The 27,431-nt window shown below is 41.7% G+C and overlaps 1 protein-coding gene and 1 pseudogene across 1 annotated transcript; one reads left to right on the forward strand and one right to left on the reverse strand.

Moving 5' to 3' along the window:
* The first annotated feature begins 2,421 nt into the window (after nt 1-2,421).
* On the forward strand, nt 2,422-13,884 carry LOC106603426 (olfactory receptor 8U9-like; annotated as a pseudogene).
* Nucleotides 6,512-9,372, reverse strand: LOC106603566 (olfactory receptor 1052). The gene is made up of 3 exons (XM_014197423.2): nt 8,934-9,372; nt 7,958-8,620; nt 6,512-7,287 (listed from the first exon to the last, which is right to left on the reverse strand). The coding sequence occupies exons 1-3, from the start codon at nt 9,075-9,077 to the stop codon at nt 7,123-7,125; spliced, it is 972 nt and encodes a 323-aa protein (XP_014052898.1). The 5' UTR covers nt 9,078-9,372; the 3' UTR covers nt 6,512-7,122.
* Nucleotides 13,885-27,431: the final 13,547 nt, after the last annotated feature.

The following is a 27,431-nucleotide window of genomic DNA, read 5'->3' on the forward strand; positions in this document are numbered from 1 at the left end:
GCGTGTTTTTTCCGTGCTCCTGCTTTTTCTTCTCTCTCTTTTGATAGTCCTCCCGGTTTTGACCCTTGCCTGCCCTGACTCTGAACCCGCCTGCCTGACCATACTGCCTGCCCTGACCTCGAGCCTGCCTGCCACTCTGTACCTCCTGGACTCTGACCTTGTTATGATCTTTTGCCTGTCCATGACCATTCTCTTGCCTGCCCCTTGGATACTAATAAATATCAGAGACTCGAACCATCTGCCTCCAGTGTCCGCATCTGGGTCTCGCCCTGTGCCCTTATAGTTTTAGTCAGTTTGTTGTATACTGGAATTATAAGATTAAGGCTTAATTTGCATTATTTTCCAAAGAGACAGCGAGGTTTAATGAGCAAGAGAAGGGGTGCCAGAGATACAGAGAGAGGGGAGTTGGCCATTCCCCAATGAACCTGTGGCAGCATGCAGTGTGTGCGTTCATGTGTTTGTTTTGTGTATGTGATAGTGAGGTCATACGGGTTCATTATAGTTAGTGTGATTTTAATTAGTAGGTAAAGTGTGTTTATGTTGACACTGCCCTATTAGTCTTCACTTCAGAGAATGTTCAATGCAGACACCTGGGGCCATCACCTCTCTTAATGAGCTATTACATCAAACAGACTCATGCAAGTACACACACCCTAAGGACTCCACACGCTACATGCTGCCCCAGGTTAACTCTCAAACACTTGTGTGTATCACTTAAGCTTGAATCCTCCCTGACCTTTGGCAGCCACATCAAACAACTGTGTAAAGTGCCATTCAATACCTGAAGAACATTGCCAAACTTCGTCCCACCCTCACTCAGTCTGACTCAGAGAATCTTGTCCATGCTTTTATTTCCTCAAGGCTGGACTATTGCCTATTCCCGAAAGATTGGAAAGCTGCTGCGATCATCCCCCTCTTCAAAGGGGGAGACAGTCTAGACCCAAACTATTATAGACCTATATCTATCCTACCATGCCTTTCTAAAGTCTTCGAAAGTCAAGTTAACAATCAGATCACCGACCATTTCGAATCCCACCGTACCTTCTCCGCTACGCAATCTGGTTTCCGAGCATGTCATGGGTGCACCTCAGCCACGCTCAAGGTCCTAAAAGATATCATAACCGCCAACGATAAAAGACAGTACTGTGCAGCCGTCTTCATCGACCTGGCCAAGGCTTTCAACTCTGTCAATTATTTTAAGAATTATAGATACAGAACTCCTCTATGCACTCGATATGTCCGATTTTAAAATAGCTTTTCGGTGAAAGCACATTTTGCAATATTCTCAGTAGATAGCCCGGCATCACAGGGCTAGCTATTTAGACACCCAGCAAGTTTAGCACTCATCAAAGTCAGATTTACTATAAGAAAAATGTTATTACCTTTGCTGTCTTCGTCAGAATGCACTCCCAGGACTTCTACTTCAATAACAAATGTTGGTTTGGTTCAAAATAATCCATCGTTATATCCAAACAGCGGCGTTTTGTTCGTGCGTTCAAGACACTATCCGAAAGGGTAAATAAGGGTGGCGAGCATGGCGCAATTCGTGACAAAAAAATTCTAAATATTCCATTACCGTACTTCGAAGCATGTCAACCGCTGTTTAAAATAAATTTTTATGCCATTTTTCTCATAAAAAAGCGATAATATTCCGACCGGGAATCTGCGTTTAGGTAAACAGACAAAAGAAAAGAAAGCATTCGGTTGACTCGGGCACGCGCCTAAGCCCATAGTACTCTGAGCGGCCACTTGCCAAAAGCGATAAAGTGTTTCAGCCAGAGCCTGCCTCGATATCGTTCAGCTTTTTCCCGGGCTCTGAGAGCCTATGGGAGCCGTAGGAAGTGTCACGTTATTGCAAAGATCCTCAGTCTTCAATAAAAATAGCCAAGATGAAACACTACTTCTCAGACAGGCCACTTCCTGCATGAAATCTTCTCAGGTTTTGGCCTGCCATATGAGTTCTGTTATACTCACAGACACCATTCAAACAGTTTTAGAAACTTTAGGGTGTTTTCTATCCAAAGCCAATAATTATATGCATATTCTGGGCAGGAGTAGTAACCAGATTAAATCGGGTACGTTTTTTATCCGGCTGTGTCAATACTGCCCCCTAGCCCTAACAGGTTAAATAAGGTAAATAGCAATATAGAATGGGAAAGCAGCCATGTGTTTGGACAATTAATAGACACTGCAGTAAATGAAACCTGTCTTGTCCAGGAACGGAGTCTACGCAGACCGGTGCACCATAGCCAATCAGAGCTACAGTAGGCCTTCATGCAAACAAGAAATTTGCCACACAGGCCTGCCATTGACTTTGAACTGGACTGTGTGTTTACAGGAAGTTGCAACAGCACAACTTTAGATCATTTGAACGCTTTGCAAAAAGCGAGAGGAGAGGAGTCTTTGAAGGACCTGGCGAACATGTTGGATGTGTTCAACCATGGACCTGGAGAAGATGAGGATGTCATCCAAGTACACAAACACAAACTGGTGAAGGAAGTCGTGCAGCACATCATTAACCAGGGCCTGGAAAACGGACCGAGAATTTGTAAGTCCAAACGGCATGACACGGTACACATAATGTCCATTTGGGGTGTTGAACCCTGTCTTCCACTCGTCTCCCTGTCTGATGCGCACCACATTGTACGCATTCCCTAAATCACATTTTGAAAAGAACGTAGCTCCCTGGAGTCTCTCAAAGGCTGACGACATAAGAGGAAGAAGGTAACGGTTCTTGATGGTAATGTTATTTAAACCCCGGTAATTGATACAGGGACGGAATCCCCCATCCCTCTTTCCAACAAAGAAAAAACCCGCTCCTGCAGGTGAAGTGGACGGCCTAATAAACCAGCCGCCAGCGCCTCCTTAATTTAACTGTTCATGGCTGCAGTCTCTGGACCTGAGAGAGAATACAGCCCTCATCTCGGAGGAGTGGTGCCGTGAAGGAGGTCGATGGCACAAACGTAGGACCTGTGAGGAGGCAGTTCGCTGGCCCTTCATTTACTGAAGACCTGACCCAGATCCCAGTAATCCCGAGGTACACGGGAAAGATCAGGCTTGTCATCCCCAGCCGGGGAACAGGAGAATCAGAAGCCTCCAGACGAGCAGGGCTGGAAAGATGTGGAGAGAGTTGCTGGCAGGTGGACTGGCATGAAGGATTCCAACCCCCAGAACTCTTCCCAAGGGCCTGTCAATTTGAGGATTATGGATAGAAAGCCACGGATGTCCAAGAACCAGGGAAAGCTCAGGAGAGTCCAACAAATGTAACTGGATAAACTCCACATGATAATCCAGAACTCGTAGCTAAATAGGCATGGTGAGTTGCTTCACCTTCCCAGACCCTAGGGTTTGACCTTCCAGCATTGTTTCACTGCAGGTTGGCCGGAAGCAAGGTGCGTACCGTGTCGGCAGCTGAAGACTGTATTTGACACGCCAGAATTCTCCCGTCTACTGACGAGTCATCCCGTTTCCCGTCAGCTCGGGATAGGAGGCATGGAAATGTCCAGACTGACCACAGTAAAGACAACATTGCTTGTTAATCCTGCACCATCTCTCCAGAGCGGAAACCTGGTGCGTCCCAATTGCATTGGCTCCTCTGAAGGATATGAAAGAGAACCAGAGCCGAATTGAGGACTCTGAAGGGTACAGGACAAGCAGATGCAGCATAAGGCAGTGGAACAAACAAATAATCGACTCCTTCAGCAGAACCCGAAACACTGGAAACAACTCTGAACCCCTCCGTCCTCTCACGACGACGTTCCCGAAGCCGGTTGTCAATCCGGATGGCCAGAATGATGAGTTCATCCAGAGTGTCAAGGTTGTCCCAGGGAAGCCGGTTCATCCTTGAGAACCTCGCTGAGTCTGTTCAGAAAGGCTGAGTGAGGTGCCTCTGTATCCAACCGCTTTCAACGGCAAGCATCCGAAAGTCAAGGGTGTAATCTGCTATGCTCCGGCTGCCATGCCGAAGCACAATGAGTCTTTTAGCAGCGTTCCTGCCACTGATGGCGTGATCAAAAACCCTCTTCATCTCCTGGGTGAAGCTTTGCCAACTAACACAAATGTCTGATTGCTTCTCTCATATGGCCGTAGCCCAGGCCAGAGCACGTCCTGAGAGGAAGGAGATGACGTATGCCACTCTGGAACGCTCTGTGGGAAACGTTGTTGCCTGCAGCTCGAAGGCCAGTGAGCATTGGAGCATTAACCCACGACACCTCCCAGGATGCCCCTCATAGTGCTCCTGTGCTGGGAGATGAGGCTCCCAAAGGGAGGAAGAGGCTGAGCTGGTAGGGAGTGGAGGATTAGGAACAGCCACAGGTGAAGCAGCCGTTGTTACCGACTGTCCTGTCTGCAGACGGTGCGGACAGTTCTTAAATCATCCGACAATGTCTGCAGCCACCCCTCATGGCAACCAATTTATTTTTATTTTTAATTAACCTTTATTTAACTAGGCATGTACATGCACATCCAATCACAGTTCCATGGTGGGTGAGAGCCGACCATAAATGGTGGAATTCGGAGTGTTCCTCATACGACTGAAAAATCTCTGCTGGGTCCATTGTAGGCTTAGGACTACTGTACCAATAATGCTAGTACGAACTCGAATCCAGGCGCAGAGAAACACAGCAAGCAGGGGTAAGGATAAACCCAGAACTTTTACTTAGTCTTAACAGAAACAAGGCAACCGCACAACAGCACATTAATAAAACATGAGACCTAAGCAAAGATTGAGACCAACTGAGGAACCTAAATAACAAGGCAATCAGGTGAACAGAGAAGGTAAATAAACACAGGAGAATCCAATAAGTTATAATCAGGGTAACCTGAAAACTAGAAAACAGGGTAAGGGAAACCCTCCAGCGGTAACCTAAGGAAACAACAATCAAATAACACAGAAACTGTGACACTTCTGGCTTGTACCATAAGTTTTGTCTATTTCTTCTGCATCCGTTGATACCATTAGTCTGTGTGTTTAATGGGGGCTGAGCTAGAAAGGTGTTTGTGAGACAAGGGCAGATCCTGAAGGGACCCTAGGCCAAGGACCCTAGGCCAAGTCCGAATTGTTTGTGCTGCGAACAATCAAAAGCTATCTATGAAAAGCTGAGACTCTCATGTGACATGTTGTGCTCTATATGACGCTCACAAGCTACACAATAGTCGTTAGAAGGTAAGGGTGGGGTTCTTCATAGAAGAGCATAGGAAATCCCAGGACGTAGTGTCTATAATACTGTAATAAGCTCACATAGTTGCTGTCACAAACTCCACACAGTTGTCACTGACTAGTTGGATATTCATTTCCCACTGAGCAAACAATTTCTGTACTTACAGCATTCATATAAATTCCTTTTAATCAGGTTTTTTAATAATAAAAACATATAAATATGCAGATAAATGAAAGTCAGATGGGTCTCGGGAATGATAAGTTTAAAGAAAACAAATCATGGATTACAGTTCTTCTATCAAGTTATAAAATCCTGAACGTCCCTTTAATCTTTTAAAGGTCACTCAACAGACCACCTACCCTGACCTAATCCTCTTCCTTATTATCTATGTCTTCACCTCGTTGCCAACATCGGCCTCATAGTACTGATCTCCATGGAGAGGAGCCTGCATCATCCCATGTACATCCTTTTCTGAAACGTGTCTCTTAATAACATAGTCGGGGCTAGAGTGATGATACCTCGTCTGTTAGGGGACACCATCCGCCTGGGCATCACCATCCGCCTATCACGCTGTAGGTCTAACATATTTAACCCGTACTGCGACAGCGCCTCCTTATTCAAGCTCTCCTGCGAGAGCGTGTTCATAAATAACATATATGTCTTAACATTTACTGTTATGCTGTTTGTCTCGTCCATAGGCAGCATCAGTCTCACCTATCTGAAGATTGCCATTGTTTGTCTGAGTAGTAGAAACACCTCTTTAAACAGCAAGGCCCTGACAACCTGTAGCACACGCTTACTGGTCTACCATATTGTGCTGGGATGTGGGTTTACCAGTTTCATCCTCCATCACTTCCTAGCTTATGCAGACCTGCGCAAACTGAATAGTGTGCTGGGTAGTGTGGTCCCTACCTGTGTCAACCACATAATATATGGTTTACAGACTAAAGAGATTAAACAGAGGATATTTAGAGTGTTCACAGAGCCAAGGTAGCCGCAGGATTTTGTGTTAAATCTGATGGGAAAATAAATAATCTATAATATAATGAGAACTGCAGTGTATGTGTGTGGCGTTCATAAAACAAGGGTGGAGTTTCTTCTCAACCACCACCTGAGGGACCTGTAAGGGTTCTGTTGAATTGGACCCTAACATTAGTTGAGAGCCATTATTTCATTGATGGTATGCATATTCAAAGCGTGTTGTAACAATTAAAACATACAGCTGCCCCGGTTTGGGTTAGCACTGATGGAAAAAAATCCTAATTCCTGCCATAATGCAAATCTACTGTAAAATACATAACTAGGAAGAACACTACTGTATGTTTTCAAACTGACATTTATTTTAGGTGGTGCAAAGTTTTGGGGGGGTGTTCCATGAATCATTTGTAGATTTAATTTCCACATGCAAACCAACATAGAATATTTTATTGTACAAAGTTTTATTTTAATTTGTGACGCCTACAGAGAAGGCAGAGGCACAAAACCAAAATCTGTTGGTACACTTTATTTGACAGTGTGCTATTTCCCTGATATTTAAGAAATAATATTGCGAGATTGTACTTACACAATAATCACCTGACAATTACTGTTGTTTCTTTGGTATTGATTAATAACAAGTATAATCACATACCATTTAGTACTGTATCTGGTAGTTTGTACAATGCGATTGAACAGGACTGTACAATTGTTATTTCATTTGTTGGTTCTTATCAATAAACTTCAAACTATTAAATCAGATTTATACAGTTGTGCAACCTACACCATGAACCAAATGGTAAACACGAATATTGTTCGGTTTCGTTTATAAGTGTATGATAATGAAACATTGAGCTGTTCTGCCCTCCAAGCAACAAACAATAATTGGAAACAGTGACTTGGCATTATTTTGGAATCTCTGAAAATTATCACACTTTTTAACCCATACTAAACTATTTTAAAGGAGATTGTATTGAATGTTTTGCTGTCAGGACAGTGTGTTGAGTGTTTTGCGGCCCTGCGGTGAGACGTCTCTGTGTCGGCAGAAGGCCCTCTTGATGGCCACTCTCAGCTCCTTGTTCCTCAGGCTGTAGATCACCGGGTTCAGGAAAGGAGTCAGAGCCGAGTACAGCACCGACACGATGATACGCACCTACAACAATAACACAACATGAATACAACATTAAGACAACCGCAATGCAACAATGATACCCACAACCACAATATAATAAACAAAAAGTTACACATTATTAAACAACAATGATAGCACTTACAACATCAACACAATGTTATCTAACCTTATCACAACGTTATTAACAGTATGACCTTGATCATATTCAACCATAAACATATACATAGCATTATTAGGGATGGTTGGATTCCATATCATTTGAGGAAGTACTCTGAAATTCCAATTATCCTCAATGCTTTTCAATTAGGAAAATGGAATTACAATTGGAATTTCATATACTTTCTTAATTGACTGGAATTGAAATGGAATTGACCCCAACCCTGTTTTTAGGATTTTCACAGCACTGCCACCATGACACAAATCTACAATGACTGATGAGCATACGTATGTTACACACAATTAATACAACAGTGCCATCTCATGGTGGGAATGCCATTTGAGTACCATTAGACATCAACAGTGAATGACCAATCAGAGAGGACATGGGTAATGGTGCAAATATCAGTCAAACTCTTCAACTGGTGAATGTAAGAATCACAGTGTTGACTGAAGGTTGTCTGATGGTAGAGTTAAACAGTCATTAGAACAGAGAAAGGAGGAGGGGGAGAAAGAGGATGAAGAGGAGGGTCACCTCTGGAGAGAAGTTTCCCACACGGTAGGAGATGTAGACAAATGAGGCAGAGCTGTAAGAAATGGACACAACCGTCAGGTGGGCGGCACAGGTGCTAAACGCCTTCAGTCGCTGTGCAGCGCCCATTTTAGCTATCTTCACACCGATGAGGATGTAGGAAGTGAGGATGAGCACACCCGTGGTGAGCAGCGCTATGAGGGCAAAAGACAGTGACACAATGCTGTCCACCTGAGTGTCCCCACACACCAGTAGCCTCACTGAGGACGGGTCGCACCAGCAGTGGCGCACCACGTTGGGTCCACAGTATGAACGCTGCAATGCCATGCTAGTGTTTGGGAAGGTGCAGATGGCGCCGAAGGTCCACGCCCCAATGATGAGTAGCAGGCAGACGGGGCGGGTCATCACAGCGGCATAGCGAAGAGGATTACAGATGGCCACATAGCGGTCGTAGGCCATAGCGGTCAGCAGGGCGCGGCCGGTAACAGACATGTGGATGAAACAGTACATTTGGATGAAGCAGCCGGGGACAGACACAGTCTTGACCTCAGTCAGGAAGCCTGACAACATGTTGGGAATGGTGACCGTTGTGTAAATCATGTCCACGATGGACAGGTTGTGGAGGAAGAAGTACATGGGGGAGCCCAGCTTCGGGTCGGTCCGGACCTTTAGGACGAGATAAAGAAAGTGGTTAGACAGTGATGTCATAGATAGGCCCAGCGGAGAGTTTTTCCTGACAACATGTCTCGACCAGGGGAAACTCTGGGCCCAAGCCATAAATCTCAAGAGTTCAAGACTCCTGACTCCTGAGGAGTATAGTGTAGTCTACGGGCCCTTAGAGCAAATTCTAAGTGAGAGGACCTGAATGAAACCTTTTGATTACTTACACTAACTAGAACTCATGGTCTCTCTTATAACATAATCTCTATCTAATGTTATTGTGATCTGGTTCTGGCTGTGCGTGTACAATGTACAGTACCAGGTAGATGATCATGATGTTTCCTCCGAGGATGATGGTGTAGGCCAGCAGGAAGATGATAAACAGGACCATCTTCTTCTCCCCCAGACTGGCCAGGCCCTGGATGATGAAGAAGGCGACAGGGCTGGACTGGGTGCTGTTCATACCTCTGGGCCAGTGGGCCTGATAGGATCTTAGACAAACCTGGTGCAGACAGAGAGATACATTGAGACCTTGTAGCCTACAGATAGAAGAAGCTCATTCTTAACAAACATGGCTTAGTACAGTTATATTCTTGTTGTGAAAGTATCTACAATAATACATGGTGTAACTAACATTTCTGTGAAAAGTGTTGCCTATAGAAGCAAAAAATATAACTCTTATTATTTCAGATTCTCAACCTTGGTGGTGTCAGAGTGGGGAAATCTATGATATATTCAATGTGATAGAACACAAACATGTATAATAATTCATAGCACGTGGTTCTCAATTATGTTTAGTTACAGGCCCAATGCAGTCAAAATTCAGTTTTCCTGTGTTTTGTATCATATTGTGCAACAGCTGATAAAACGCAGACTGTAAAAGTGTGAAGAAATTTGATCAGTGTTATTTCCTGATAGTTGCTAATTGGAAATACAATCTACACAGGACCTTCTAATCGGGAGGTTTTGCATTGGTGGAGTTTTGTATGGATTGAGGCAGTATAATGCCTCGATCCATACAACTGGGAACTTGGAACTCCAACTTCCGTCTTCAGTGTGTTCAAGACAACTGGGAACTCGGGAAAATTGAGCTCAGACTGGGAATCATTGTTTTGAAGAGTTATCCAACTTGGAATTCCGAGTTGGAAACTGCCATCTTTCTAGCCCTCTGACTTTGCCACCTGGAGATCACTGACATCATGATTTTACCTTGTTTTTTTCCGAGTTCCCAGTCCAGTTGTCCTGAAAGTAACATTATTAAAGGTCAGCTTTAATATTGCAGATAGATTGTAACTTCCATCAATGTAATTGTCTGCCTAATTTCTAATCCCCATATACATTTATATGTGTGTGTATACATACATATATACATACATACATAGCCACATATGAACAAATATACATACATATACATATATATATACATAACATTTGTTAATATAGACCAATAACAAACAGTTCCAAACCTTTTTGCCAATAACAGATTACCGTTCAGATGACATATTCATCCCCCACCCCACTCAGACCACTCCCAGACAGTCCAAGAAAAATTATTACTTGAGAAATAGTTTTTGGCTGAAAAGCTATTTTTTTTTTTTTTTTACAATTTGTATGGAAAAATATTACAGTAAGGTACTTATTTGTTAGCCAGAAATGATTTGATATTGAAATAAAAATGCCTGCATTCGGCCAACTAATCTGTTGAAATCTGATTACTATAACATAAAAGTTTGTAAACAGAACAAACATTAACTTAATGCTCATTTTTAAATAATATCTCTATGAGTAATCTATACAAATTTACATAGTGTTTCCTACGGAAATATTTTCAGACAAATCCACAAATCCAACTGTTAAAAAACAAAATCTATGTGATAATTTTGCACTATTGGAGGGTTAACCTCTTACCTGAGTGAGTGCAGGTCACACTCAGTGATCTTGAAGCTGAGCAGCTTCTTAAATACAATTATTTTACCAGCATCCCATAGTCCTTGTTTTTCCACAGGATGATGTGAGAGGCCGAAGGGACTTGTTATTTATCTAGTTTGTACGTCTACACTACATTCATTAAGAACTTTCCCTGGATTAATTAAACAAGATAACTCCAATGCAACGTATGTTTACATTAAACTCCAGGTAAATTGCATCATTACAGAATATTAATCATAAAAAGTAATTTAGCTACTGTATTTAACTCTAATTGGTGGTGTTTGTGTGTATGTGTTCACTTCTCTTGTGAGTAATTAGGTATGGCCTCATTAGCTGCAAACAGATGTTAAATTGGGATATTGTTACTGGTGGAACTGTCCGTAAAATCATGTTTAACAACTCTTACTGTGCACTGTCTTCTATTCCTACGGTGGATGAACAAAGGCCAGAATTCAACTGTAACACATGGCATTGTACTTGTGACTCTGAGAATATACATTTTTTACTTATCGAACAGAAACAGATAACTAAACAACTGGACATAAGCAGAAGAAAAAGAGGCCTCAAGGCAAATTTCAAATGACGTCCTCCACATTCAGTGTACACGTTTTGGGCCTCATTTGTTCTCTTGTCAAAAGTTAGGAATAAAGGCTCATTTGAGACACAGACCTTCAGATAAAACAACAGGTTTTACTCTCCCACAACCTTGTACAATATCAACATTAGAATACCCTGCTGTAAGGTCCTCTTCCTTTATGTTCTCTGGTTTAGTTCTTAAATGTACAGTGCCTTTCGAAAGTATTCACCCCCTTGGAATTTTCCCTATTTTGTTGTCTTACAACCTAGAATTAAAACAGATTTTTGGGGGGTTTGTATCATTTTATTCACTCAAAATGCCTACCACTTTGATGATGCAAAATATTTTTTATTGTGAAACAAACAAGAAATAAGACAAAAAAACTGAAATCTTGAGCGTGCATAACTATTCACCCCCCCTAAAGTCAATACTTTGTAGAGCCACCTTTTGCAGCAATACAGCTGCAAGTCTCTTGGGATATGCCTCTATAAGCTTGGAACATCTAGCCACTGGGATTTTTGACCATTCTTCAAGGCAAAACTGCTCCAGCTCCGTCAAGTTGGATGGGTTCCTGCTGGTGTACAGCAATCTTTAAGTCATACCACAGATTCTCAATTGGATTGAGGTCTGGGCTTTAACTAGGCCATTCCAATACATTTAAATGTTTCCCCTTAAACCACTCGAGTGTTGCCTTAACAGTATGCTTATGGTCCATGTCCTGCTTGAAGGTGAACCTCCATCCCAGTCTCAAATCTCTGGAAGGCTGAAACAGGTTTCCCTCAAGAATTTCCCTGTATTTAGCGCCATCCATCATTCCTTCAATTCTTACTGTTTTCCAGTCCCTGCCTGTTAAAAATATCCCCACAGCATGATGCTGCCACCACCATGCTTCACTGTGGGGATAGGGTTCTCGGGGTGATGAGAGGTGTTGGGTTTGTGCCAAACAGAGCGTTTTCCTTGATGGACAAAAATCTACATTTTAGTCTCATCTGACCAGAGTACATTCTTCCATATGTTTGGAGAGTCTCCTACATGCCTTTTGGCAAACATCAGACATGTTAGCTTATTTTTTCTTCAAGCAATGTTTTTTTTTCTGGCCACTCTTCCATAAAGCCCAGCTCTGTGGAATGTACGGCTTAAAGTGGTCCTATGGACAGATACTCCAATCTCCACTGTGGAGCTTTGCAGGTTCTTCATGGTTATCTTTGGTCTCTCTGTTGCCTCTCTGATTAATGATCTCCCTGCCTGGTCCGTGAGTTTTGGTGTGCGGCCATTCTTGGCAGGTTTGTTGTGGTGCCATATTCTTTCCATTTTGTAATAATGGATTTAATGGTGCTCCGTGGGATGTTCAAAGTTTCAGATATTTTTTATAACCCAACCCTGATTTGTATTTGTCCACAACTTTGTCCCTGGCCTGTTCAGAGAGCTCCTTGGTCTTCATGGTTCTACATGCTTGGTGGTGCCCCTTGCTTAGTGGTGTTGCAGACTCTGGGGCCTTTCAGAACAGGTGTATATATACTGAGATCATGTGACAGATCATGTGACACTTAGATTGCACACAGGTGGACTTTATGTAATTATGTGACTTCTGAAGGTAATTTGTTGCACCAGATCTTATTTAGGGGCTTCATAGCAAAGGGGGTGAATACGTATGCACACACCACTTTTCCGTATTTATATATTTTTTAAATCTTTCAAGCAAGTAATTTTTCTAATTTCTCTTCACCAATTTGGACTGTTTTGTGTATGTCCACTACATGAAATCCAAATAGAAATCCATTTAAATTACAGGTTGTAATGCAACAACATAGGAAAAACACAAAGGGGGTGAATACTTTTGCAAGGCACTGTATTCCACTGAAGACAAGTGTTAGATTCTCATGTATTGGTCACCTATGAATATAAGGACATAGATGGAGCCACAGAGAGTACATTTCTGAACAGGATTAGTTCCAGAATGAGGGGTGCTGTAGGTCTGCTGGTTTTGCTGTTCTGTCTGTTCGGGACATGGGCTCAGGGAGAGAGTGGAGGTGTCTGACATCACTCACACAGGGCTACAGCGAAAAGGGAGTGGGGTCAAGGAACGGAGTCTGAGGAGACAACTCACAAACAGATGAAAGGTCAGACCTCTGCTGACATCTGGGCTGAACTGAGAGTGCTGAGAGACGTGATGGTGGAACAGAGAGTGGAGCTGAGGAACATGGAGGAGGAGCAGGTTGGGGAGCTGCAGAGAGAGAGACTACAGGCAATACCCTTTTGGGATTTGAAGTACGGTTTAATTTTGCAACCTATTTAGTCATGATGAAGATTCACATACTGATCCATGTCATTCATTTTGATTTCCAGCTCAAGTAGTAGCCTTGGAGGCCAGAGTGACCACCACTGAGAGAGAAAATGTGGGTAAGAATATGTGATACAGTTGAAGTTGGAAGTTTACATACACAGGTTGGAGTCATTAAAACTCGTTTTCAACCACTCCACAAATTTCTTGTTAACAAAGTATAGTTTTGGCAAGTCGGTTAGGACATCTACTTTATGCATGACACAAGTCATTTTTCCAACAGCTTGGAACATTTCAGAAAATTATGTCATGGCTTTAGAAGATTCTGATAGGCTAATTGACATCATTTGAGTCAATTGGAGGTGTACCTGTGGATGTATTTCAAGGCCTACCTTCAAACTCAGTGCCTCTTTGCTTGACATCATGAGATAATCAAAAAAAATCAGCCATGACCTCAGAAAAAAATTGCGGACCTCCACAAGTCTGGTTCATCCTTGGGAGCAATTTCCAAACGCCTGAAGGTACCACATTAATCTGTACAAACAATAGTACGCAAAAACACCATGGGACCACGCAGCCGTCAAACCGCTCAGGAAGAAGTTCTGTCTCCTAGAGATGAACGTACTTTGGTGAGAAAAGTGCAAATCAATCCCAGAACAACAGCAAAGGACCTTGTGAAGATGCTGGAGGAAACAGGTCCAAAAATAAAATGAGTAATGTGAGTCCTATATCGACATAACCTGAAAGGCCGCTCAGCAAGGAAGAAGCCACTGCTCCAAAATCGGCATAAAAAGGCCAGACTACGGTTTGCAACTGCACATGGGGACAAAGATCGTACTTTTTGGAGTAATTTCCTCTGGTCTGATGAAACAAAAATAGAACTGTTTGGCCATAATGACTATCCTTTTATTTGGCGGAAAAGGGGGGATGCTTGCAAGCCGAAGAACACCATCCCAACCGTGAAGCACGGGGGTGGCAGCATCATGCTGTGGGGGTGCTTTGCTGCAGGAGGGACTGCTGCACTTCACAAACTAGATGGCATCATGAGGCAGGAAAATTATGTGGATATATAGAATCAACATCTCAAGACATCAGTCAAGAAGTTAAAGCTTGGTCGCAAGTGGGTCTTCCAAATGGACAATGTTGTGGTAAAATGGCTTAAGGACAGCAAAGTCAAGGTATTGGAGTGGCCATCACAAAGCCCTGATCTCAGTCGTATAAAAAATGTGTGGACTGAACGTAAAAGTGTGTGCGAGCAAGGAGGCCTACAAACCTGACTTCGTTACACCAGCTCTGTTACGAGGAAGGGGCCAAAATGCACCTAACATCAAGTGGTGATCCTAACTGACCTAAAACAGGGAATATTTACTTGGATTAAATGTCAGGAATTGTGAAAACCTGAGTTTAAATGTATTTGGCTAAGGTGTATGTAAACTTCCGACTTCAACTGTATGTGTTAAGTAATATGTTTATGATAGGCTAACATATTTTGAGGGTGGGAAAGGTGTTCTACAAATTCATAATATTATTACAATTATTATATTTTGATTAAGATGGTTAGGTTTGTCCATGTTTCTCTCCATTGCAGCATTAGCGGTCAGATTGAGTGTCAGCGAGAACCAGGTAGATGAGCTGAGGAGAGAGAATACAGGCAAAATGACAAAAACTTGAGTTAGGCCTATATAAATCACTTCACATTGATTGTTATTCAAGCCCATGAAGCAGAACTGTCAGCCTTGGAGGACAGAATGACAGAGTAAAAGTGAAACTGCAGGTAAAGCATTGCTAAACTTGTTTTATCTAATATTTGTGATGGGCTTATATTATAATAAAATAGTCTTATGATTATAGTCTTGAAAGGTAGACAGTGCCAGTGAGAGCGAAGTGGAGATACAAATAAAGAATTAAGGTGTATTTAACCTCTACGGGTGTTCGGTGTCCCTCCACCAGGACAGCTGAGCTAACGTGCACTAATGTGATTAGCATGACGGTGTAAGTAACAAGAACATATAAGACATAATCATGTCTTATATGGGCAGAAAGCTTAAATTCTTGTTAATCTAACTTCTATTTACAGTAGCTATTACAGTGAACAAGTACCATGCTATTGTTTGAGGAGAGTGCACAACAACAAATAACTTTTATCACGGCAACCTTTTTGATACATTCACCTCTGAAGGTAAATAATGTGCTTACATTCAGTAATCTTGCTCTGATTTGTCATCCTGAGGGTCCCAGAGATAAAATGTAGCATAGTTTTGTTTGATAAAACACATTTTTATGTTCAAATGTAGGAACATTTGAACTCCTGTTGTTCTTTGGCAAAATGCCACAAGGAGTGCCTGGATACAGCCCTTAGCCATGGTATATTGGCCATGAACCCCCGAGGTGCCTTATTACAATGATAAACTGGTTACCAACATAATTAGAAAAGTAAAAATGTAATTTTGCATCATTCAAAAATGTCTGATATGCCACAGCTTTCAGCCAATCAGAATTCAGGAGCAAGACTACCTGGTTTATAATTTAAAATGCAGTGCCTTCAGAAAGTATTCATACCCCTTTACTTATTCCACATTTTGTTGTGTTACAGCCTGAATTCAAAATGGATTAAAAAATAAATATTCACTCCCATCTACACGCAATACCCCATTATGACAAAGTGAAAACATGCTATTGAAAATAAAATTCAGAAATATCTCATTTACATAAGTTTTCACACCCCTGATTCACCTTTGGCAGCAATTACAGCTGTGAGTCTTTCTGGGTAAGTCTCTAAGAGCTTTCCACACCTGCATTGTACAATATTTGCACATTATTCTCAAAAAAAGTATTCAAGCTCCTTCAAGTTGGTTGTTGCAATGGCAAGACATCCATTTTCATGTCTTGCCATAGATTTTCAAGCCAATTTAAGTCAAAACTATAACAGGCCAAACAGGAACATTCAATGTCATCTTGGTAAACAACTCCAGTGTATATTTGGCCTTGTATTTTAGGTTATTGTCCTGCAAAGGTGAAATTGTCAGCCATTGTCTGTTGGAAAGCAGACAATCGGGTTTTTCTCTATGATTTTGCCTGTGCTTAGCTCTAATACGTTTCTTTTTATCCCCCCAAAAAACTCCCTAGTTCTTGCCGACAAGGATACTCATAACATGATGCAGCCACCACCATGCTTGAAAATATAAAAAGTGATAGTCAGTGATGTGTTGTGTTGGATTTGCCCCAAACATAACGCTTTGTATTCAGGAAATAAAGTTAATTTCTTTGCCACATTTTTTGCAGTTTTACATTGGTGCCAATTGCAAACAGGATGCATGTTTTGGAAAATGTTTTATTCTGTACAGGCTTCTTTATTTCCACACTGTAATTTAGGTTAATTTTGTGGAGTAACTACAATGTTGTTGATCCATCCTTATCAAATCAAATCAAATCACATTTATTTGTCACATACACATGGTTAGCAGGTGTTAATGTAAGTGTAGCGAAATGCTTGTGCTTCTAGTTCCGACCATGCAGTAATATCTAACAAGTAATCTACCAATTCCACAACAACTACCTTGTACACACAAGTGTAAAGGAATGAATACGAATATGTACATAAAAATATATAAATGAGTGATGGCAGAACAGCATAGGCAAGATGTAATAGATGGTATGGAGAACAGTATATACACTGCTCAAAAAAATAAAGGGAACACTAAAATAACACATCCTAGATCTGAATGAATGAAATATTCTTATTAAATACTTTTTTCTTTACATAATTGAATGTGCTGACAACAAAATCACACAAAAATAATCAATGGAAATCCAATTTATCAACCCATGGAGGTCTGGATTTGGAGTCACACTCAAAATTAAAGTGGAAAACCACACTACAGGTGATCCAACTTTGATGTAATGTCCTTAAAACAAGTCAAAATGAGGCTCAGTAGTGTGTGTGGCCTCCACGTGCCTGTATGGTCTCCTGAGGGATCTCCTCCCAGACCTGGACTAAAGCATCTGCCAACTCATGGAGGGCTGTGCGGCCCCCCAAAGAAATGCCACCCCACACCATGACTGACCCACCGCCAAACCGATCATGCTGGAGGATGTTGCAGGCAGCAGAACGTTCTCCACGGCATCTCCAGACTCTGTCACGTCTGTCACATGTGCTCAGTGTGATCCTGCTTTCATCTGTGAAGAGCACAGGGTGCCAGTGGCGAATTTGCCAATCTTGGTGTTCTCTGGCAAATGCCAAACGCCCTGCACGGTGTTGGGCTGTAAGCACAACCCCCACCTGTGGACGTCGGGCCCTCATACCACCCTAATGGAGTCTGTTTCTGACCGTTTGAGCAGACACATGCACATTTGTGGCCTGCTGGAGGTCATTTTGCAGGGCTCTGGCAGTGCTTCTCCTGCTCCTCCTTGCACAAAGGCGGAGGTAGCGGTCCTGCTGCTGGGTTGTTGCCCTCCTACGGCCTCCTCCACGTCTCCTGATGTACTGGCCTGTCTCCTGGTAGCGTCTCCATGCTCTGGACACTACGCTGACAGACACAGCAAACCTTCTTGCCACAGCTCGCATTGATGTGCCATCCTGGATGAGCTGCACTACCTGAGCCACTTGTGTGGGTTGTAGACTCCGTCTCATGCTACCACTAGAGTGAAAGCACCGCCAGCATTCAAAAGTGACCAAAACATCAGCCAGGAAGCATAGGAACTGAGAAGTGGTCTGTGGCCCCCACCTGCAGAACCACTCTTTTATTGGGGGTGTCTTGCTAATTGCCTATAAATTACACCTGTTGTCTATTCCATTTGCACAACAGCATGTGAAATTTATTGTCAATCAGTGTTGCTTCCTAAGTGGACAGTTTGATTTCACAGAAGTGTGATTGACTTGGAGTTACATTGTGTTGTTTAAGTGTTCCCTTCATTTTTTTGAGCAGTGTATATATATCTAACTACAGTCTACTTTTTGATATCCTCTTTCTTAAAATATTTCAGACTACCAATGAATGAATGTCCCAATTCAATATGAAGGGACAGAGGAGCAAACATGCCTTTGCTACCACTCCTTTGTGCTCCATTCTATTTGGTAAGTAAATGTGAGCAGTTGAGACATTTGACCTAGCCAATGAGACATTTTTGCTTTTATTTACTATGCGTTACAGTTCTGTCGTGTACTGCATGACCACATAATGCCAATCGTTTATTTATTTTCTTATCTTTTTATGCTTACAGTGTCATTAAAAGCCAGATAACTCAGGAGGTTGATGTGTTGCAGGACCTCTGGAAAGTCCTAAAATATGCCCCTGACCGCAGTGGTGGAGGAGGATGCAAAGTATGTATATGAGCAACTTTTTTGAAGACATCTCTAAGTTATAACTGCTACAAACGTCTTCAACTAGAACCATGGAAATACTTTAGCCAGCTGAGTCCAAAAAGTTTCTTCAGGAATATCCTTTTCTAGTTTTCTTTTAAAATCACAAATTGATAAAGTTGCAATTCACTGACTCTCTTAGCTGCAGATCTGACCCATCACACCACTCTTCAAGAGGGCCACTACGCTCCAGATCACCTTTTTCTGCTCAGAGGTCCTTGATGAGGATCTACCCCAACCACACCACTCTTATTAATCATTAACAACAACAAAAAATCCAAAGCATGGAAGACGCTACAAGAGAAGTTGTATAGCAGAAAGGTTTTTGTTTTTGTGTTTCAATTGTATTCATTTCAGTAGGAATACACATGTGTATGTCCATAATACATATGTAGGTATGTACACTAAGTACAGTCCCTTGCAAAAGTATTAAACCCCCTTGGTGATTTTACTATTTTGTTGCATTACAACCTATTTGGATTTCATGTAATGGACATACACAAAATATTCAAAATTGGTGAAGGGAAATTAAAAAAATTACTTGTTTCAAAAAATTCTCAAAAATAAAAAAAATGAAAAGTGGTGCGTGCATATGTACTCACCCCCTTTGCTATGAAGCCCCTAAGTAAGATCTGGTGCAACCAATTACCTTCAGAAGTCACATAATTAGTTATATAAAGTCCACCTGTGTGCAATCTAAGTGTCACATGATCTCAGTATATATACACCTGTTCTGAAAGGCCCCAGAGTCTGCAACACCACTACGCAAGCGCACCACCAAGCAAGCGGCACCATGAAGACCAAGGAGCTCTCCAAACAGGTCAGGGACAATGTTGTGGAGAAGTAGAAATCAGGGTTGAGTTAAAAAAAATATCTGAAACTTTGAAAATCCCACGGAGCACCATTAAATCCATTATTAAAAAATGAAAAGAATATGGCACCACAACAAACCTGCCAAGAGAGGGCCGCCCACCAAAACTCACGGACCAGGCAAGGAGGGCATTAATCAGAGAGGCAACAAAGAGACAAAAGATAACCCTGAAGGACCTGCAAAGCACAGTGGAAATTGGAGTATCTGTCCACAGGACCACTTTAAGCCGTACACTCCACAGAGCTGGGCTTTACGGAAGAGTTGCCAGAAAAGAAACATTGCTTAACTAAATACATAAGCAAACACGTTCGCCGAAAGGCATGTGGGAGACTCCCCAAACATATGGAAGAATGTACTCTGGTCAGATGAGACTAAAATTGAGCATTTTGTCCATCAAGAAAAAGGCTATGCCTGGCACAAACCCAACACATCTCATCACCCTGAGAACTCCATCCCCACAGTGAAGCATGGTGGTGGCAGCATCATGCTTTGGCGATGTTTTTCATCGGCAGGGACTGGGAAACTGGTCAGAATTGAAGGAATGATGGATGGCACTAAATACAGGGAAATTCTTGAGGGAAACCTGTTTCAGTCTTCCAGAGATTTGAGACTGGAATGGAGGTTCACCTTCCAGCAGGACAATGACCCTAAGCTTACTGCTAAAGCAACACTCGGGTGGTTTAAGGGGAAACATTTAAATGTCTTGGAATGGCCTAGTCAAAGCTCAGACCTCAATCCAATTGAGGATCTGTGGTATGACTTAAAGAATGCTGTACACCAGCGAAACCCATCCAACTTGACGGAGCTGGAACAGTTTTGCCTTGAAGAATGGGCAAAAATCCCAGTGGCTAGATGTGCCAAGCTTATAGAGACATACCCCAAGAGACTTGCAGCTGTAATTGCTGCAAAAAAGGTGGCTCTACAAAGTATTGACTTTGGGGGAGGGAATAGTTATGCACACTCTAGTTTTCAGTTTTTTTGTCTCATATCTTTTTTATTTATTGAATATTCAAAACATACAATATACCTGCAGTGAAGCCGTTCAATAACTACATCATACCAGTTATCCAACAGATTCCCATTCAGAGCGACACACAGAAGCATCCAGGGTCAATGCCCTGCTCAAGGGCATGTTGATCGATCTACCACCAGGCCAAAAAAATGTGAACCCAAATCCTCGAAGATCCCCACACAGTTCCCCAATAGCTGTCCCTCAACCATTCGAGACCCCTCCCACAGTCCCCCCCAGGAAGAAAACAATATATAAAAATACAATTAATTCCATTCCCCACCCCCAAGAACCCCCCAATGCACCAACAACCAAGAGAATGAACTAAAGAGAAAAAGGAAAAGACAGAAGAAAACAGCAAACAACAATGCAAAAATAAAAAATGCAAAAAAATAAAACAAAACAATACATTTAAAACAAAGGACATCAAGGACAACTAAAATCATAACAGCAATGTATGTGTGTGTTCTTGTATGTGTTTTTTTGAATGAGAGTGTGTGTATATCCATGTGTATAAACACCTGCACGGCATCAGCCTCAGGTAAACCGGCATTAGTTGTAAAATCATTGCCACTTAGTGTCATTCAAATGTACTTTTTATTATGTTTTATTTGGACTTTTTATTCGATTTTTTTCTTACTTTTATCTTTGACCATCATTATATCTCTCACACAGTAACTCCACTCCCACTTGTCTCCAATTCCACATACCAACCCTCAGCTTCCCTCAGCCCATCCCATCTATCTCTGCTGGCCACCCACTTCGGGTTTCTACACAACACATATCTTTCAACTATACTGTGATGTTTAACATACAATTTCAATCTATCTAATCGAATAGAATCCACAGATTGCGAGTTGAAGATAAATACTTTTACTAAGAGTATTAGTATATTAGTAATTGACTAACCTGGTCTCTCCAGATCTCCTTACGGTACTATTTCTAGGGTCAATTTTTGATCAATGCTATGCATTTTCAGCCATTCTTGAACATGAGACCAGAAACAGGCTACCTGAAGGCAATACCAAAATAAATAGTCTATTGATTCTGTATCCTCACAACAAAATCTGCAGAGCTTTGATGATTTTATGCCCCAAATATTCAACTTTTTGTTGGTGGAAATAATTCTATATAATAATTTTAGCTGAAAAGCACAAAGTCTTGAATCTTGCGTTGTTTTATACATCAACTCATACCATGGAATCGGTACATCAAAAATCTCTACCCAACAATTTTGCAATCTGTACTGCACAGTTGTCAACATCCTGGTCCTCAAATTAAACTGGTATTTCCAATTTATGCAATTTTTATTCCTCCGCCAGTTTTGATCCTTTATATTGGGCAGACAGACCAGTTCCCTACCTCCTCCCGCTGCCACCTGCCTCCTCAATTTTTGGGGCAATGCTGTAATCAATTGGTTGTACTCTTCGATTGAACAGACCTTTCCATATAATTCTGATAAGTTCATGAAGGACATAACTCTACCATTCCATCTTTCCAATAAATACAGGTATTTTATCAACCAGTACATTTGAGTTCAGCCATAAAATGTGTTCTATCTTTTCAGGGGGATGAAATTGAAATTGTAGCCAGCTCTGCAATGCTTGTTTGAAAAAGGGAGATACTTTGAAAAAAGTATAATTTTCAATTAATCGAAAATGAGAATTGACAATCTGCACAAAGGCAAAAATACTATTTTTAAACAATGAATGAGCTTTTCTTGGTAATCTACTTGAGAACCATTTAGGGTTCAAATAAAACTTTTGAATAAGTGAAGCTTTTAGAGAGAGTTTTAGTGCTTTTATATTTAATAATCTCAACCCACCTAATTCATATTCATTATATAGATAGGCTCGTTTTATTTTGTCTGGTTTAGCGTCCCAGTTAAAGTGAAATATTTTTTTGCTCATATGATTTTAAAAACGAATCATCAGGAGTAGGCAGCGCCATAAGTAAGTGAGTAAACTGAGATATGACTAAGGAGTTAATCAGGGCAATTTTTCCATAAATAGACAGGTATTTACCTCTCCGTGGTTGCAGGATCTGTCTTATTTCTTGTTTGTTTCACAGTAAAAAAGAATTTGCATCTTCAAAGTGGTTGGCATGTTGTGTAAATATAATGATACAACCCCCCAATAAATCTATTTTAATTCCAGGTTGTAAGGCAACAAAATAGGAAAATACCAAGGGGGGTGAATACTTTCGCAAGCCACTGTATACCATACATAACCACCTTCCTAATATTGAGTTTCTCCAACCCTTTTGCCCTCAGAACAACTTCAATTAGTTTCGGTATGCACTCTACAAGGTGTTGAAAACATTCCACAGGGATGCTGGCCCATGTTAACTCCAGTGTGTCCCACAGTTTTGTCAAGTTGGCTGGAGGTCCTTTTTGTGGTGGACCATTCTTGATACACACAAGAAACTGTTGAGCGTAAAAACCCAGCAGCGTTGCAGTTCTTGACACACTCAAATTGGTGCGCCTGGCACCTAATACCATACCCTGTTCAAAGGCACTTAAATATTTTGTCTTGCCCATTCACCCAGCCTCTGAATGGCACACATACACAATCCATGTCTCAATTGTCTCAAGGTTTAAAAATCATTTTTTAACCTGTCTCCTCATCTACACTGATTGAAGTGGATTTAACAGGTGACATCAATAAGAGGATCATAGCTTTCACCTGGATTCACCTGGTCAGTGTATGTCATGGAAAGAGCAGTTGTTCCTAATGTTTTGTACACTCAGTGTATGCATGTAAGTACGTATGTACCTGTGTGTATATATAAGTATGATCATTTTATTTTTATATACAACAAATATAGTGTCTAATTAGGCCATGTGAGCTGGGCGTCATGAAGATGCATGACACTATAATAAATCATACTGATGTCTTTTCAACCAGGCTTTGCGTACTGGACACCTTCACTGGCTTGCTGCTTTTCACTATGTGATTGGAATACTCTTAGTGCTGTAATGACATAAAGGGTCCTCTCGAATCGTTATGTCATTACAGAACTCTCTGATTACTTTACAGGTAATAAAGACAATGTAAAGCAAAGGTATTTTGTTGTATTTCATAGTTGACACATGTACACTTAAGAATGTAGCAGTAGGAGAAAGGGTCAGTTCAGGAGGAAAGGCAAAGTATAGAAAGAGGTAGAAAGAAGCAGACAGACAACCAGAGAGGGAAGGAAAGAGAGAGAGGGAGCAGGATTCTGAGTCAAGGGATCAGGCTCTGGTGGTAATCAGGGCAGAAGTGCAGCATGGCTGTTTCTCCTCCTCTGGCACCCTCTGCTAAGACTGAATCTTAGCAGAGTTATTAAGGAGTAAGCAAGAACCTGCTGAGAACCATCTCAAGGTCGAAATCCCCCTTCACAGAGTGGCAGTATGATTTCAAACACCGATTCAATAGAACCATTGAGAGTTAGACAACCTACAGGAGCACTGACCCTTTCAACACAATAACTGATGGATTTAACAAGGTTTATCATTAGAGAGATATAGATTTAAAGAACTTACTGAGGCAGTGACCTGTATCGGAGCTATATGATGAAATTATTTAGAAAGTAGGTCTAGTTCTGGAAACACAGTGAATGTTAAAACCTGTAGACTTCCATTTGGATATGGTGGGGGAATGAATCTGAAGGGTAGTTCACATGTAGGTACAGATGTAGGTACAGATGTAGGATCTTAATATGATCACTCTTTTGTTGCTGACAAACTTCTAAAGTTGGTCATTTCCACTCTCAAATTTCCGACCTAATTTGTCATAAAGAAAAACGTATCAACCCCTAAATAAAAATTCCATCAATTATAATCCACATAATAATTCACATTTCCTGTTGCTGCAGCATTATTTTCCTGCTCTAAAAAACTGCCTGAAATTAAGCTCCTACATCTGTAACTATAGCTCTGTGCCGAATATTGTATCTGCCTTTGGGAGGGCCACACACATCAACAGCAGAGGGAACACTCACTGCACACAAAGCACAAGTCATGTTTTTGTCACGTCCTGATCTGTTTCACCTGTCCTTGTGACTGTCTCCACCCCCTCCAGGTGTCGCTTATTTTCCCTGGTGTATTTATCCCTGTGTTTTTTGTCTCTCTGTGCCAGTTCGTCTCGTCTTGACAAGTCAACCAGCGTGTTTTTTCCGTGCTCCTGCTTTTTCTTCTCTCTCTTTTGATAGTCCTCCCGGTTTTGACCCTTGCCTGCCCTGACTCTGAACCCGCCTGCCTGACCATACTGCCTGCCCTGACCTCGAGCCTGCCTGCCACTCTGTACCTCCTGGACTCTGACCTTGTTATGATCTTTTTGCCTGTCCATGACCATTCTCTTGCCTGCCCCTTGGATACTAATAAATATCAGAGACTCGAACCATCTGCCTCCAGTGTCCGCATCTGGGTCTCGCCCTGTGCCCTTATAGTTTTAGTCAGTTTGTTGTATACTGGAATTATAAGATTAAGGCTTAATTTGCATTATTTTCCAAAGAGACAGCGAGGTTTAATGAGCAAGAGAAGGGGTGCCAGAGATACAGAGAGAGGGGAGTTGGCCATTCCCCAATGAACCTGTGGCAGCATGCAGTGTGTGCGTTCATGTGTTTGTTTTGTGTATGTGATAGTGAGGTCATACGGGTTCATTATAGTTAGTGTGATTTTAATTAGTAGGTAAAGTGTGTTTATGTTGGCACTGCCCTATTAGTCTTCACTTCAGAGAATGTTCAATGCAGACACCTGGGGCCATCACCTCTCTTAATGAGTTATTACATCAAACAGACTCATGCAAGTACACACACCCTAAGGACTCCACACGCTACATGCTGCCCCAGGTTAACTCTCAAACACTTGTGTGTATCACTTAAGCTTGAATCCTCCCTGACCTTTGGCAGCCACATCAAACAACTGTGTAAAGTGCCATTCAATACCTGAAGAACATTGCCAAACTTCGTCCCACCCTCACTCAGTCTGACTCAGAGAATCTTGTCCATGCTTTTATTTCCTCAAGGCTGGACTATTGCCTATTCCCGAAAGATTGGAAAGCTGCTGCGGTCATCCCCCTCTTCAAAGGGGGAGACAGTCTAGACCCAAACTATTATAGACCTATATCTATCCTACCCTGCCTTTCTAAAGTCTTCGAAAGCCAAGTTAACCTGTTGGGGATAGGGGGCAGTATTTGCACGGCCGGATAAAAAACATACCCGATTTAATCTGGTTACTACTCCTGCCCAGTAACTAGAATATGCATATAATTGTGTGATTTGGATAGAAAACACCCTAAAGTTTCTAAAACTGTTTGAATGGTGTCTGTGAGTATGACAGAACTCATTTGGCAGGCCAAAACCTGAGAAGATTCCAAACAGGAAGCGCTCTCTCTGACCATTTCATGGCCTTCTTGATCATCTCTAACCAAAACAGGGGATCTCTGGCATGACGTGACATTTTCTAACGCTCCCATAGGCTCTCAGAAGGTGCCAGAACGATGAATGGTGGCTTTGCAGGCCCTGGCTGAAAAACATTAGCGCATTTTGTAAGTGGTCGATCTGAGGACAATGAGACTGGAGGCGCGTGCACGAGCCGACACCATGTTTACTTTCTCTCTCTTTGAACGAAAACAACGACTCCCGGTCGGAATATTATCGCTTTTTTACGAGAAAAATAGCATAAAAATTTATTTTAAACAGCGGTTGACATGCTTCGAAGTACGGTAATGGAATATTTTGAAATTTTTTGTCACGAAACGCGTCGGGCGTGTCACCCTTGTTTACCCTTCGGATAGTGTCTTGAACGCACGAACAAAACGCCGCTATTTGGATATAACTATGGATTATTTTGAACCAAACCAACATTTGTTATTGAAGTAGAAGTCCTGGGAGTGCATTCTGACGAAGAACAGCAAAGGTAATCAAACTTTTCTAATAGTAAATCTGACTTTGGTGAGGGCTAAACTTGGTAGATGTCTAAATAGCTAGCCGTGATGGCTGGGCTATCTACTTAGAATATTGCAAAATGTGCTTTCACCGAAAAGCTATTTTAAAATCGGACATAGCGAGTGCATAAAGGAGTTCTGTATCTATAATTCTTAAAATAATTGTTATGTTTTTTTGTGAACGTTTATCATGAGTAATTTAGTAAATTCACCGGAAGTGTTCGGTGGGAATGCTAGTCACATGCTAGTCACATGCTAATGTAAAAAGCAGTTTTTTGATATAAATATGAACTTGATTGAACAAAACATGCATGTATTGTATAACATAATGTCCTAGGATTGTCATCTGATGAAGATCATCAAAGGTTAGTGCTGCATTTAGCTGTGGTTTGGGTTTATGTGACATTATATGCTAGCTTGAAAAATGGGTGTCTGATATTTCTGGCTGGGTACTCTGCTGACATAATCTAATGTTTTGCTTTCGTTGTAAAGCCTTTTTGAAATCGGACAGTGTGGTTAGATTAACGAGAGTCTTTAAAATGGTGTAAAATAGTCATATGTTTGAGAAATTGAAGTAATAGCATTTCTAAGGTATTTGAATATCGCGCCACGGGATTACACTGGCTGTTGAGTAGGTGGGACGCAAGCGTCCCACCTAGCCCATAGAGGTTAACAATCAGATCACCGACCATTTCGAATCCCACCGTACCTTCTCCGCTACGCAATCTGGTTTCCGAGCGTGTCATGGGTGCACCTCAGCCACGCTCAAGGTCCTAAAAGATATCATAACCGCCATCGATAAAAGACAGTACTGTGCAGCCGTCTTCATCGACCTGGCCAAGGCTTTCGACTCTGTCAATCACC

Source organism: Salmo salar, chromosome ssa04 (genome assembly GCF_905237065.1).
Source record: "Salmo salar chromosome ssa04, Ssal_v3.1, whole genome shotgun sequence".
Taxonomy (NCBI): domain Eukaryota; kingdom Metazoa; phylum Chordata; class Actinopteri; order Salmoniformes; family Salmonidae; genus Salmo; species Salmo salar.